Source organism: Myotis brandtii, unplaced genomic scaffold, assembly GCF_000412655.1.
Source record: "Myotis brandtii unplaced genomic scaffold, ASM41265v1 scaffold907, whole genome shotgun sequence".
In the NCBI taxonomy this organism is placed as follows: Eukaryota; Metazoa; Chordata; class Mammalia; order Chiroptera; family Vespertilionidae; genus Myotis; species Myotis brandtii.
The window spans coordinates 371,942-383,967 of record NW_005371734.1 but is presented as its reverse complement, the minus strand read 5'-3'; the positions used below and the strand labels follow the sequence as shown (position 1 = coordinate 383,967).

The following is a 12,026-nucleotide window of genomic DNA, read 5'->3' as shown; positions in this document are numbered from 1 at the left end:
CAGAGAGGAAGGGAGAGGGAGAGAGAGATAGAAACATCAATGATGAGAGAGAATCATCGATCGGCCGCCTCCTGCATGCCCCCCACCGGGGATCGAGGCCACAACCCGGGCACGTGCCCTTGGCCGGAATCGAACCCGGGACCCCTCAGTCCGCAGGCCGACACTCTATCCACTGAGCCAAACCGGCCAGGGCAAAATGTAAGAGTTCTTAAGCAGAGAGGCCCATTATTCTGTGTTTGTTTCAGAGCGGCATTTCGGCAGCTGTGTGAGAAAATTAAAGTTGCTTATGGTACTGATGCAGTTATTAAAGATTTTATGCTGAATCTGCTGTGACACTGTTTTGATTACTGAGTGGTAATTGCAGACTAGTGGGTTCTCTGCATACTCCAATTTACATGTAAATGATGCTTTGACAACTGCCTCTACCCTGAACCCCTCTGGAAAGCCCTCTGAAGCGTCCCCAGTGTGTGACAACTCTCAGCAAGAAGAGAGGATTTATAATTATTTATTTCTCTATAAAAAATTGAAAAGTCGGGGTGGATTCTAAGTAATTTAATGTAAACCTAACTTTCTGAAAACGAAATCTATTAAATAGGAATACTCGTGCTATCTTTGATAATCATATTTTCACTTCGTGCCCTAGAAACTTTGCATATGAAGGGGGGTGAAAAATTAGTTGTTTTCAAGGGTCCAGTTTCTGTGTTTCATTGATAAAGAGATGGTCTCTTAATTTTTTTCGGTTTTTAAAAAATGCATGTGTCTCTTTGACATTCAAGCAAAATATAATTATTAATTATTGATGCCCTCACCTCAGCTTTTGATTGTGTTTTTTTTGATAATCAAAGGGTTTTTAGAGATGAGTTTACTTTCTCTGGATTTTAAAAATGGTTTTGACGGTGTTTATGTCATATTAATGTTGGTAAATCTCCTACGTTAAAACAGTTTGAAATGAATTAATTTAATATATTTGACTGGAAATATTTTGATTCTAATATAATTCTAAGAAACTTGAGTTCATTGAAAGGAATTTATCCTTACTGTGTAGATACTGTCTTCTATTCTGTTAAGGGACCATCTGTAAGTATCTTAAGATAGCTTTTTTTAAAAATATATTTTATTGATTTTTTACAGAGAGGAAGGGAGAGGGATAGAGAGTTAGAAACATCGATGAGAGAGAGAAACATCGATCAGCTGCCTCCTGCACACCCACCACTGGGGATGTGCCCGCAACCAAGGTACATGCCCTTGACCGGAATCGAACCCGGGACCCTTCAGTCCGCAGGATGACACTCTATCCACTGAGCCAAACCTGTTACGGCATGCAAGTATCTTTTAAGTATCACAGTGGTACTGGTGGGTGCAGACTGTCATCTCAGTTGATGGCATACATCACGGTTTTGCTTATGGAAATCTTCCCCATTAATCTATCCTTCACCAGGATAGAGCAAAGCCTGTTTAAAAGTAAACAACTTTAACATACTTTTAACTTGTGTTTTTTTTTTTCACTAACAGCAGTGTGAGTGAAAAGTCCCCTTACAGTTTACTAGCTGCCAAATCACGCAGAGCCCAGCCTGTGCGTAGACGGCTTTGTGCTCTTAGCTGCTCCATGCAAGGAGCCAGCAAATGAGTGTTTTCCTTAAGGACAAGATCACAGTACTTTATTCCAGAACCTCAGTGATCTTCTCTGTTTCTTGCCACTTTTGGTCTCAGGACTGATTGTGGCCAAAAGGGCGAAACAACTTATTTTTATTTTGGAAAATAATATTAAAAATAAGACTGTCCTAATCACCAAACCAACAGATTTGACATCAGACGGTCTGTTTCTCTGTTCTTTCTCCATACATTGTCACCTCTTATTTGTTATTTCTTCTCTCAAAAAATACCTGTCAATGATATTAGGTCAGATGACACTAATATTAAAAATAAGACTGTCCTAATCACCAAACCAAAAGATTTGACATCAGACTGTTTCTCTGTTCTTTCTCCATACATTGTGACCTCTTATTCGTTATTTCTTCTCTCAAAAAAAACCTGTCAATGATATTAGGTCAGATGATAAATTTCTGGAGAATTCATTTCACTTTCATGTATTTTATGCTCAAAAGGGTAGGAGACAATCATAATTTATAGTGAGTAGCTTGAGCTTCGGTTTGTTCCTTGAGCTTTGTTGAAACCCCATGAACACTGAGCCCGTTATGTAGGGAACAGTGTTCTGTGCCCAAGTGTTGGGCTGTTTTCTTTTGCACTGTGCATTTCCAAGCAATCAAAAAGAAAACTAACAAAGGGGGGAAAATGAAGAATATCTGTGGTCAGGAATTTTTAAACTACCCCTATTGATATCATTATTTTTTAAAATAAGATTTCCAAAATGATCCAATTCTTGAGTTAGTGTCAAGCTTGCTTGTCTAAGCCTGGTCTGTATGACACCATAGGTCAGATGCGGATGTCCGTCCAGCTCCCGAGAGCTACCTTAGTACTGCACATGCCATGAGACTGGGATTTGTATGCCTCATTTCCTCCCGGGGGCAGCTGGTAACAGACTGTTGTGCTGACTAGATTTCTGGTTAGGTGTTGTGTTGTGTACCGGAAGCTCTGGCACGATTAAACATTCTGTCAAGGGACACGGTGCTAGGTGACTTGAGAATAGAAGCACAGACAACACTTCGATTTGGGAACTGATCTTTCTAGTATTCCAGAATGCCTCTGACATCCACATTTTGAAAAGGGGTTCACAAACTTATCCCAGAGTGAGGCTTGAGTTGATCTCTTTTTCTTCTTGATTCTTCCCCCTTTATGTTAATACCATAATCTGGAGTCTCTTCAAAAACAGCAATTTTCTGAAGTGAAATCAAAAGGCATTGCTCTGCAGGGATGGTTTGTTGTGAGGAGCTCTTCAGGTGTGTCTGTAGAACACACTGTGTACTTGTCTTGTCATCTCCTTGAGCTCAATATTGGCATTAACTGATTTTGCATTACTTTGCTTTATATGACACTAGGGGCCTGGTGCACAAATTTGTGCACCAGTGGAGTCCCCCAGCCTGGCCTGCGGGATAGGGTTGAAACTGGCTCTCCAACATCCCCCGAGGGGTCCCGGATTGCGAGAGGGCCCAGGTCAGGCTGAGGGACCCCAATGGTGCACGATCAGGGCTGGGGAGGGACATAGGAGGTTGGCCAGCCAGGGAGAGACTGCGGGAGGGCTACAGGGTGTGTCTGGCCCATCTTGCTCAGTCCCAATGGGCCGGATCCCAGCAGGAAGCTAACCTACCAGTTAGAGCATCTGCCCCCTGGTGGTCAGTGCATGTCATAGCAACTGGTCGACCGGTCAACTGCCCCCTGGTGGTCAGTGCACATCATAGTGAGTGGTTGAGTGGCCTTAGCATATCATTAGCATATTACTAATATGCTTTGATTGGTTGAACGGCCGACTGGACAACCGGACACTTAGCATGTTAGGCCTTTATTATATAGGATAGCTCTACATTTAGTACAAAAACCTACACACAGAGGTAGTTCAGTAAGTATTTAGTAGCTCTGAGTTAACATAGGCTACAACAAATATAAAGTACTTGTCAATTACAGTACATTCCAGGTATGTGTGAGTATGTGTATGAGACTATGAGTGACTGAGTTTGTGAATCTGTGAATGTATGTGTGTCTGAGTGTGTGTCGCTGTGTTACAGTTGTTGATATTTTGTTTTTTATCTTCAGCTTCCAGTACAGTGGTCAGACATGGTCACTTTGAAAGCCAGAATGACAAATTATGGCTTACCTAGATACCGCTGGCTTACTCACGCTTGGAATTTTTTTCAGAGAGAGGTAAGTGCTACCATTTCTGAGGTAAAGGGTATAGAATAAATGGCAGGCTTTCAAAACAAATGTTCAAAGCTTTGGCCTTGGTCTCTTTCTCTGTGCTGAAAAGTTAAGCCTGTGATTCAGTTACCACTGGTGTGATTCTTTATTAAGAAATACCTCAAGGAAAGCCAGGCTCTGATTTTCTTCCCATATATACCATTTCCTTTACATTTCACATGCTTCTCCATAGTTTCAAATTTTTAAAAAAGCCTTTTCACTAAGCTACTGTGAAGTTTCCTTTTCATGAGTCAATAAATATCCACATTCTACTGTGAAGTTTCCTTTTCATGAGTCAATAAATATCCACATTCTATTTGAATAGATCATTTTTCATCACTTTTAGAGCTATTTGTATTTTAAACATCATTTAAAATTTTAAATGATCATTCTCACTTGAGAATTAGGAGTCAATTTGTTGTTAAAGGCATCAGTTTTCTAGTCAGAAAATTCTGGTCTACTGCTTACTATTTCATGAGCTTCTATAATTTACTTAACTTTCTGAAGCTTCAGTCTCTCATGTAAAGTGGGGATAATAAAATATCTCCTCGAGTTCTTGAGAAGATTAAATACGTTTGATCTTATTTAGCTTATGGTTATTAACAATAACATTACAAAGTACAGGGGCTTTTAGCTTTTCTTACCTAACTTCCACATAGCACTACATGCAAGCATCTGCGCACATGGGGACTATATTTAGATGTTTAAAGTCTGGTGACTTGAAGTTAATCATTGATCTTGCTTCAAACCAAGCTTCTCTTCCAAGCAGTTTCTCTGTGATGGGAGTGACATTTCCAGATGACCAAGTATATCCGTTTCCTTTCATTTTATTTAGAGCTGGGCCACAAAGGACTTGAGGGCCAGTGTCCTCCACGATAGATAACCAGCTCTCTGCTCCGTTACTCTGGCTTGAATATGGGCAGACGTTCAAGTCCAAGATAATCTCCAAATCTGGCTCTTTGTGTTCCAGCTGTTGAGATGGTGAACATTATCATTGTAACACAGATTTCCTGTTTATTTAAATTCGTCCTGACTTTGTTTGTTTACTGTTCATTTGTACTAAAAACAACATGTAAGGAAAATAAGTAAAGCATTTAGGGAATTTATCGGAAGCTGTGTTCAGCGACTGCCCTGGGTAGAAGGTGTCCAGAGCTCTTTATTTTTTATTTTTTGGGTTTGTGATGTAGACCATGATAATCCAGGTTAAAAAACAAAGCACTTTTCTTTTTCTTAAATGGTAGGAAAAGGAGTTCCACTTAGATAGCGAATGTACAAGCATTGCAAATTTTAGATTTGTGGCATGCTAAATTTCCTCCTCCGTATCATAGGCCTATTTCACCCCAGAGGAGGTGGTGAAGACCTCTGGGTATCCTAAAAGATGAAAAAAACACACCCGTACTAGTTTTCTAGGGCTGTGGCTATAACCGAGTACCACAGGCTGGGGGGCTCAAACAACGGAAATGCGTTGTCTCACATTTCTGGAAGCTCAGAGTCTGCCATCAGGCATGCGTGCGTGGTTGGTTTTTTCCGAGGCCTCTGTCCTGGGCTGGCAGATGGCTGTCTCCTAGTGGCTTCGTGTGGGCTTCCCTCTGTATGTGTTTGTGTTTAAATGTCATCTCCTTAGAAGGACATCAGGCATATGGGTTTAGGGTCCACCTGATGACCTGAATTCAATTACCTCTGCAAAGACACTGCCTTCAAAAATGGTCACATTTGGGGGATGAGAACTTCAACATGAACTTCAGGTGGCATACAATTCAGCCCATAACATTCCTTTTGAACAAAATAAATAGTAGAACCAGGAGGGACCTGTCAGCCCCAGTTTTCCTGACTCTTTCAGTGCTGTTCTGTGCACGTCCTTCAGCTTCGGGGACTCTCAAGCCCTAGTGATGCTTATTAAATACCTTATAAAAAAACACTCCTGCCTTTTAAAAATGTGTTTATTTATTTTAACATAGTGGTTGGAGAATAGGCTTTGGGATTAATAGGTTCTGCCACCTGCTAGTCTGTGATCTTGGCAAGTTACTTGAGCCATCTGAGCCTCAGTTTCTTTATGTATAAAACGGTGATGGAATTTTCTTGACTTTGACACAATGTTGGCAAGAGTGGCCCTGCCTCACACTGTGGTTCTGAAGGAGGCAGGAAAACTACAGGGAGATGTACCACAGTCATGCGTGGCATCATAATGGGTTTGCTTAAGGGAGTTTTCAGGGAAAAGTTTCAGTTCAGTATCTTCTGCTAAGGACGAAAAACAACTGCGTACAAAGAAAAAATATCTCAGTGACATTAAAATTTTAAAAGTTTGGCACCGAAGGTGATATGCTTAAGTAATTTGGAAGAAGCAGTTTCTGCAGAGCACCTCATTTCCTGACAAGGCCTGATGAATGGGCTGCCCTATTGTGGATGGGGTTAGAATGTGCCAAGAGCTATTCTTCTGTCATCAACCAGAAAAAACACATGTCGTTAGGAAATGAGGGAGGCGCGTTCTCTCTTAGTGCAAGGATTTTTAAACGACTGACTTGGAACTCTTTAAGTCGTGTATGATTTTTAGAAAGTAAAGTCTTTTGACTACATAAGATTCTTATGGAATCTTAATGACTTGAAATATGTGATGTCAAATGATGTTTGACTTCATCTGTGATGCCTCAGATATATTATTCATGGCTTTGAGAACAAGTTTATAAAAGGAAATGACTAAAAATATTTTAAAGTTTCTTGGAAAATTTTAGTATGACTCATAGCATTCAGTAATTCATCATTTGTAATACTCTTAAGGTGATTTTTGCTTTTAAAAATTATATATGTAGGCAAATGAAAAAATATATAGTCATTTTCAGGATTTTCCTTGTTTCATTTTACTTGAGAAGTCCAGAATTCTTCACAGTGGATTTTAGTTGAACTGTGAAATGGTGGGTTGTGGTATTTTATGGCACAGTGTAAATCCTGGGCATGGATGGATCTGTTGGGCTACGTAATTTACAGAGCCAATCACTCTTGGCAGAGTCCTTCTCAGAGACTGCCCATAGTGCTTGTTTTTCACTCTATGAAGAGTAACCCCCTCTCTACCCAAGGGCAAAACATTATCATAGTTAATTATTCTGAACCTAATCTACATTCATCCTTAAGCAGTGTATCTAAACCTTGGCCAGAGAAAGTTTTTGCAAAACCTTGGTGAAATGAGACAAAAAGAAAAGGAAAAAAGAAACAATAACTTTTCTTAAATCTAACTTTATTTAAGCTAAAGGAATATCATTTCTTCTGTGATATATGTGATAGAATATGATCATTTATTTCAAGAATCTTATTTGGATGGATAAAAATTTATTGGCCAAACTTATGTTTACATCTCAAACATTTTTGGAGATTTTTTTGGTTAATGAACCCAAGTCTGGTAATCTTTGCATAGGGAGCTTTGGTCAACAAACCTTTCTCTGGAGATTACAGAAACTTTTAATATCATATTTGAATTTTTAAGCAGTTAAACTGGTAACTAGGCATATACACGTAGATAGATCAGCTACTCTTCAGGGTCTAGAGGCTTAATGATAAGTATAAAATTTGAGGTATTTGTTTCGTTAGTTGTGCATATGAACTCTGTTGCTATAAGATCACTTGTGGAGGATCTAAGGGTGGGAGAGGGGGAGGGGGACTCAGTCCTGCCTGGTCTGTTTTCAGGTGTTAATGGGCATTAGTGCTCAGAATTGTTCCATTGGGGACTCCTTTACGACATTTCTGTCATCCACCGAGAATGTACACCTATCATTAAGTGATGAAGAATAGTGTTCGCTTTGGCTACAAAAATTTAAGAAATCTGCCGTTTAACCTCCTATAAATAAAGAAAATATTTGTGTAGTGTCTGAGCCTGACCAGTATTCTTTTACAGTTCAAGTGCTGCGGAGTGGTGTACTTCACCGACTGGCTGGAAATGACAGAGATGGACTGGCCCCCAGATTCCTGCTGCGTTAGGGAATTCCCAGGATGTTCCAAACAGGCCCACCAGGAAGATCTCAGTGACCTGTATCAAGAGGTAAGGACGTATGTGTGTAGCTGATCGGGGAGAAAAGTTTTCTTCTAATGACAAGTATAGAACCCGCAACGTGCCAGTGAAATTTTCCTCTTCTGTACAAATATAAAGGCCCTTGAAATTTTTGCTCTGGCATGTGGAAAAACAGGATAAAGGTAAAAATTGATATACAAATCTGAGCACTGATCACATGCTAACAAAGGGCATTGGGAAGGTCTAGGTTTTAGAATTAATTGGATTTTAAAATGTGTTGACTAAGAATCAAATTCTCTTGCCCCTTCCTCAGGGTCCTTTAAAAACAGATGCAGGCAGAGGGTGTCGCTGACTCTGGCGGTCAGGAAAACGCACTTTGGAGTTCCTGAGCGGAACATGGTATAGGACCTCCACGTAGATTAAAACGTGTAGGGGAAACCCCACTCTCCTCTTCCCTTCCCCCTGCTGGATAGTGAACAGTGGTGGGAGTTTTAGTTAGCTGTTTGAATGGAGTTAGGTGCTCACTGGAATTAAAATCCATTGTCCTCTGCCCAAGAAACTTGCATATTTGTGTTTTCTGGAAGAATTTATCCGAATCATCTCTTATTCCTTGTTAGCAGAAGTTTTCCTATCACTTCACTTTTAGTGGCGATTTTCAAATGTTTTTAGCCACAGAATTCTTTTTCTCCCAATTAAAATCTAGAACTACGCCATCCCGTACAGCAGCCAAGAGCTACGTGTGGCCATTTGAATGAAAATGAAATCAAATACAATTTTCATCTCTGCTGCGCTAGCCCCATTTCAAGTGCTCAGCAGCCTCTCCGAGTTAGCTCTTCCTGTGGTGGACAAGGCAGATGTAAGGTTATTTCCATCCTTCCCGAAAGTTTTACTGCAGCCTCCATCTAGAGTGGAAGCTCAAAATGGAAGGGACGCTGCTCAGCTGAGGGGCCAGAATCATTTTCCAGATACATCTCCAGGCAAACACCTGGGTACACAAAGCACTGTTGCAAACACCTGGGTACACAAAGCACTGTTGCAAACCTTAACAGACACACTCATGATACAACACACACACACATACACACACACACACACACACACACACACACACACACACTATGCTACAAAGAATGAAACTGTAAAAAAAAATCATATCAGGATTTATAAAACATGCCTTTTTATGTGTTTCAAGATCATGACCTTAGGAGGTTAGGCATTTTTTCCTAGAAATACTCACATTGTTCAAAACATCTTTTAGCCAGTCTGCCTACATCAATTTTAGAGATGCACAGGAATCAACTCCATTAATTTATAGCATGAAGGAGCAATATTTGAAAAAGATACTGGAATACTTATATAAATGATCTTTTACATCCGTGTCTTAGATGTGAGTAACTTTGGGCTGTTTAGAAAATCATCTCAGAGGACAGGACCCTGCCACATTGAAGGATATCCAAAGTAAAGTGCTCTGGGCTCCAAAGGCACATACAAGGAAGAGTGCCAAGTGTTTTTTAAAGAGATTCACAATTTTATTAATTTCCTAGGGCTACTTAAACAGCAGGTACTTGTTGTCTCCCAGTTCTGAGGGCTGTAAATCTGAGATGGAGGTGTAGGCAGGGTTGGTTCCTTCTGAGAGGTGGGAGGAAGAACCCACCTCACCTTCTGTGGTTGGCTGGCCATCATGGGCGCTCCTTGGCTTGCAGAAGCTTCGCCTGCTCTCTGCCTTCACCTTCCCACGGAGTTCCTCTTGTTTGTGTCTGTCTCCAAATTTCCCTTTTTAGAAGGATGCTAGTCACTCACTCTTCTCCCGTCTGACCTCATCTTAACTGATCACACCTGCAACAACTCTGTGTCTAAGTAAGATCCGATCTGAGTTAGTGGGGATTGGGACCTCAGCATAAGCATTCGGAGGGGACACAGTTCAACTCATAACAAGAATTGTTGAAACAGCTGAATGACTCAGGTTGTTTATTTTAAAAGATAACCAAAATAATTTTAGTCATGCCTCATACTACTGAGAGGCATTGTGTTTGGATATTATCATTTGAAGCATATTACATTTTGGCTTTGAATAAAAAAGAATATCCAAGGTCTTGTATATTGAACAAAGAATTGTTGGGTCAGTGTCTCTGAGTTCCTCGGTGTTTGTGCTGTATCTTGTGCTCTGGGTGAAAGCTGAATATTGGCTGGTGTCTGTAGCAGGGATGGCGAGCTTATTCCATTAAGCAGAAGCAGTGCTGAACATTTCTAAGATAATATTAAACGCAAGCATAACTGTGGACATTCAAACACATTACAACACCACTAGATTTAAAAACACACACACAGATGATTACAGTATAGGTACAAGTGTAAACATGTGAACTGAAACCTATGAACTTACCCTGTGTAAACTTCATTCATTTGTTCGTTTTTAGGAGTGGCAAGTCAGTATGGGAAATTATTGGACTATACCCCCATGTATAGTAATGTTTACTTTATTCAGTGATTAATACTGATAATATGAGTATAACTAATACTAGAGGCCTGGTGCACGAATTCGTGCATGGGTGGGATCCCTAGGCCTGGCCTGTGATCAGGGCCGTTCGGGGCCGTCTCACCCAGTCCCAATTGGGGCTGGGCCAATCAGGGCCTGCTGGCAGGGGGGAGAGACAGGGGTAGGGACTGTGGGAGGTTGGCCGGCCAGGGGGAGGGGCCGGGGGAGGTTGGCCAGTTGCAGGAGGTTGGCTGGGTAGCGCACTGACCACCAGGGGGCAGCTCCTGCATTGAGCATCTGCCCCCTGGTGGTCGTCAGTGCGCGTCATAGTGACCAGTCAACTGGTCATTCTGGTCGGTAGTAATGGTCGCATATATCTATATCTATCTATATCTATATCTATATCTATATCTATATCTATATCCTATCTAATAAAAGAGAAAAACGGTAATTAGCGTACGACCACTACCCGTCCCATTGGCTAATCAGAGCGATATGCAAATTAACTGCCAGTCAAGATGGCGGTTAACAGCCAACAAAGATGGCGGCTAATTTGCATACTGCAGGCAGGATGGGACAGTGCTATTCTGCCTGCCCCACCGCCATCTGGGCCTGCTATCTGTGACCCTGATGGCGGGCGACCCCTGTGCAACCCGACCCAGGGCTGGTAGGCGTGACCCCAGCTATCTGCCACTGGCCAGGTCCCCAACCGGCTCTCCCTCGGGAGATCCCCCAGCACTGGAAGGAACTGCAGCCCCTCAGCAGGCAGTCATGCCCCCAACAGGCCCTCCCACCAGGGATGAGCAACCAGAGACCCCACAGCAGGAAAGGGGGGCCTGCAGCCAGCCCCTGTGTGCTCCTGCCCATGGGATCACCACGGAGATCACAGAGCAGGATAGGGCGGCCTGCAGCCAGCCCCTGTGTGCTCCTGCCCATGGGATCACCACGGAGATCACAGAGCAGGATAGGGCGGCCTGCAGCCAGCCCCTGTGTGCTCCTGCCCATGGGATCACCACGGAGATCACAGAGCAGGATAGGGCGGCCTGCAGCCAGCCCCTGTGTGCTCCTGCCCATGGGATCACCACGGAGATCACAGAGCAGGATAGGGCGGCCTGCAGCCAGCCCCTGTGTGCTCCTGCCCATGGGATCACCACGGAGATCACAGAGCAGGATAGGGCGGCCTGCAGCCAGCCCCTGTGTGCTCCTGCCCATGGGATCACCACGGAGATCACAGAGCAGGATAGGGCGGCCTGCAGCCAGCCCCTGTGTGCTCCTGCCCATGGGATCACCACGGAGATCACAGAGCAGGATAGGGCGGCCTGCAGCCAGCCCCTGTGTGCTCCTGCCCATGGGATCTCCACGGAGATCACAGAGCAGGATAGGGCGGCCTGCAGCCAGCCCCTGTGTGCGCCTGCCCCTGAGTCACTGCTGAGATCCCCGAGCAGGAAAGAGGGGCCTCTAGCCAGCCCCTCTGTGCGCCTGCCCGTGGAATTGCCCCAGAGATCATGGAGCAGGAAAGGGCAGCCTCTAGCCAGCCCCCATGTGTGCCCACCCCTGGGTCACTGCAGGGATCCAGAGCAGGAAAGGGCGGCCTGCAGCCAGTCCCCCTGTGCGCCTGTCCCTGGGTAGCCCTGGGGATCCCACAGCAGGAAAGGGCGCCCCACCCTGGCCACAGCTCAAGGGAGAGTACAACATGCAGTGGAG

The 12,026-nt window shown here is 43.3% G+C and overlaps 1 protein-coding gene across 1 annotated transcript in view; it reads left to right on the top strand.

Moving 5' to 3' along the window:
* The window catches only part of TSPAN12 (tetraspanin 12), a 75,599-nt gene that overhangs the window by 48,476 nt on the left and 15,097 nt on the right, over positions 1-12,026 (top strand). Inside the window, exons 6-7 of the mRNA XM_014532751.1 lie at positions 3,709-3,816; positions 7,733-7,876. Coding sequence (XP_014388237.1) covers positions 3,709-3,816; positions 7,733-7,876 — 252 coding nt within the window. The remainder of the gene's footprint in view (positions 1-3,708; positions 3,817-7,732; positions 7,877-12,026) is intronic.